General features: G+C 39.6%; 1 protein-coding gene across 2 annotated transcripts in view; it reads right to left on the bottom strand.

Moving 5' to 3' along the window:
• The window catches only part of Ndufc1 (NADH:ubiquinone oxidoreductase subunit C1), a 6481-nt gene that overhangs the window by 1415 nt on the left and 1481 nt on the right, over nt 1-3585 (bottom strand). Inside the window, exon 3 of one of the 2 annotated variants that reach the window (XM_004643632.2) lies at nt 1481-1556. The exons of the other annotated variant lie outside the window; for it this stretch is intronic. Within the exon in view, the coding sequence (XP_004643689.1) occupies nt 1497-1556 (60 nt within the window). The 3' untranslated portion in view covers nt 1481-1496. The remainder of the gene's footprint in view (nt 1-1480; nt 1557-3585) is intronic. 2 annotated transcript variants of the gene reach the window in all.

The following is a 3585-nucleotide window of genomic DNA, read 5'->3' as shown; positions in this document are numbered from 1 at the left end:
TTGTTTATGTAATAGGTATGAACTATAGATGTAGATATAATAAACTCTTAGTTTTTGAACTATAGATCACATAGTATATCTTGCTCACAGGTTTTACTGTGAATGGTACAACTGGATGTTTGTTGTACTGACAATTACAATGAAATAGTCAAGCAGAAAAAAAAAAAATTCAGTTGCCCTTACTATCTTCATCCATCCTACAAATACTAAACTGAGCCAGGTGTGGCAGCACATGCCTGTAATCCCAGCACTTGGGAGGCAGAGGCAGGAGGCAGGACTGCTGCAAGTTTGAAGCCAAAATGGGCTATATAGTATCAGGGACAACCTGAACTACACAGTAAGATCCTATCTCAAAAATCCAAAAAGGAAGAACCAGGGAGATGGCTCAGTGGAATAAATGCTTCCCTGGCAAGCTCAAGGGTCTGAGTTCCGTCCCCCATTCCACAAAAAAAAAAAAAATCAAAATATTCAAAAAGGAAAAACAAACAAACAAAAACCCAAACATAAACTGCTAGATTGGCTATGCATTCAGCAAATTGCTGAGTATATAACCTTAAATAAAAGTGTTGATAGGGGGGGGCTGGTGAGATGGCTCAGTGGTCTAAAGCGCCTACTTAGAACAAGCTTAGCAAAGCGGTTCAATCCCCCAGCACCACATGTCAGCCAGCCCCGCCCCCTGGTGGGCCGAGCTGGCCATACACACACACACATACACACACACACACAAATAAATAAATTAAAAAGTGTTAATATGGAAATTACACTGAAGTGTGGGATACACCAAGGAGATACTAAGAAATACACGAAGAATAGTATCTTGTCAAAAGTGCTATGGTGGCAATAAGTAGAACAATATTAAATTTAAGAAAAATAATGATTTTGAGCTGGGCATGTTAGCACATGCCTGTAATCCAAGCATCTGGAAGGCTGAAGCAGAAGGATCACTGTGAGTTCAAGGCCAGCCTGAACTGCATTTTTGAGATCTTGTCTTAACACCCTCCAAAAGATTTTCATTTCATTCTTTAAAAATGTATTTGTACCTACTTTTATAAATTGATAATGAGGGGCCGGGGAGATGGCTCAGTAGGATAAGCGCTTGACTGGCAAACGCAAGGATCTAAGTTCAATCCCCGGTTCCGCCAAAAAAAAATAAAGAAAAATAAATTGATAATGAACTAACTGTACTTTTTATTTTTACATATTTTGGCCTGAGAATCAAACTCAGGACCTTGCTAGTGAGACGCTGTGCTGCTAAGATATCTGCCTGGCCCTTCATTTCATTCTTGAGTATAACTTTCATTGAACATGGTCAAAAGTAACAAGTAAAAAAACTATGTTAACAATGTTGAAGTCAGGGTTTCAAAAATTATCAGTGTGTCAAGCATAAAATCTGATACTAAAAATTATCAAGTATTAAATACTTAAAAAGAGATCTAATTAATTTGCACAGTATAGTCACCCTATGAAAGTGGATACTTACTATGTATTTCCAAAGCTTATTCCAACCCATTTCTTCTTTTATATTCTGAAACATCTTCATTATGTTGTTTGATGAGCTACAAATTAATAGCTAAAATTAGAAAGGTAATCTTTCTGACTACTTAAAGGGGAGGAAACTAAGTAAGGATACATTTACATGTGCAAAATAGGGCAGATTAAAGTAATTACTAATTTAGTTAGATGTAAAAAGCTATAGGATTCAAAAGTCCAAAACAGAGGGGCCGGGGAGATGGCTCAGTAGGATAAGTGCTTGACTGGCAAGCGCAAGGACCTGAGTTCAATCCCTGGTTCCACAAAAAAAAAAAAAAAAAAAAAATTACTGCATCACTAGGTGTGGTGGTGCATGCTTGTAATCCTAGGCCTGTAATTCCAGCATTTGGGAGGCTGAGACAGAAAGATTTTAGTGAGCTCAAAGCCAGCCTGAACTGCATAACGAGACCCTGTATCAAAAAGACAAAAATAAAAAAAAATGACTGCATGGGGGGGTAATAAATAATATCCCCGGTTCTGCAAAAACAAATAAATAAATAATATCACTTCTCCATGCTTTGGGTTAAGATGAAGGTAGTATTACCGAAAGTCTGACTGCATAGGGAGTAAAGCTACACAACAGAGTGGAAGTTGGTAGGTAATAAATATTACCGAAAGTCTTACTGCATAGGGAGTAAAGCAACACAACAGAGTGGAAGTTGGTTATTATCCAGCTGGCTGCTACAGGCTACACTCCTAATCTTAGATGTGTGAGACCATGAGTGACCCCGTCTCCCAACTATTTGAGTATGGACTTGATGCCAGAGACAGCTACTTTCCTAGAATTGTTGTCTGGCACAATCTGCAACTGAAACAATGGTTGAGACATGATGACTGTCCAGCTGATTGAAGTCCCAAGTTTAATCACTGGGGCTTTCAGCAGCAATCAAACTTCTTTTAGGAAAAACCTTGAACTATGAGTGTGTACATTTTCATTCTAACAAGTATTTATAGAAAAGCAGCAGTTACTGTTAAATTGTAAGCAACATCCAATGGTCTCTTATCCTTTCCAGGTCAAAGATCTGAACCACTTTAAAGAGAAATCCAAATAGGAGACCAAGAGCTGGAGCCAGGAGGCAATGAAAGAAACCCAAATGTGTTATATATGAAACAACACAGATACTTTTAGCCAATTTTTTTTAAATAATGTATTTAGGGGGCCGGGGAGATGGCTCAGTAGAATAAGTGCTTGCCTGGCAAGTGCAAGGGTCTGAGTTCAATCCCCCGTTCCACAAAAAAATAAAATAAAATAATGTATTTAGGACAGAGTTTTACTAGGTAGATCAGTCTCATAGTGATCCTCCTGTTTTCAGGCTCCCAAAGCCTGGGATTACAGGCACAGGACACCACACCCAGTCTCAGCATGTACCGGTGGTGGGCCAGCACAGCATGCACCTGCAGCTGCAGCTGCTTTCTGCCTAAGCAGGTGCTGTAGTCCACTGAGCCCTACTTTTTTTTTTTTTTTTTGGCGGAACTGGGGATTGAATTTAGGCCCTTGCACTTACTAGGGAAGCGCTTATTCCACTGAGTCATCTCCCCGGCCTGGCCGGCCCTACTTTTAGTCAACTTTAATCAATAACTTTCTCTAGAGAAGCAATGCTTCACAGAGGTCTATAGTATAGTGTGGTCTCTGAAGTGGAGGGATCAGGGTTCTACAAATTAAATGTTTCTTCATGTATTCATTTAGAAAGAGCCAACAATAGTTGTATGTGCACATCAGAACTTTGAGTTTACATGTAAAACACCTGACAAAAGGATAATAGGAACAAACAACCTAGTAAGCAAGAATATAATTTCCAAAAATGTATTTATACCAAATATTGATTAAAACCTAACGTTTCAGAGGTTCAACATCAAATCTGGGCAACTGATTTATTCCAATGGTGCCTTCATAAAATAAAAGGAGGGGTTGGGGAGATGGCTCAGTAGAATAAACGCTTCCCTGGGGCTGGTGAGATGGCTCAGTGGTCTAAAGCACCTACTTAGAACAAGCTAAGCTCAAGCAAAGCACAGAGACCTCGGTTCAATCCCCCAGCACCACATGCCGGCCCGCCC

The sequence above is a fragment of the Octodon degus genome, unplaced genomic scaffold, assembly GCF_000260255.1.
Source record: "Octodon degus isolate 3935 unplaced genomic scaffold, OctDeg1.0 scaffold00180, whole genome shotgun sequence".
Classification (NCBI taxonomy): domain Eukaryota; kingdom Metazoa; phylum Chordata; class Mammalia; order Rodentia; family Octodontidae; genus Octodon; species Octodon degus.
Note: the sequence above shows the minus strand (reverse complement) of the source record. Positions and strands in the feature narration are given on the sequence as shown.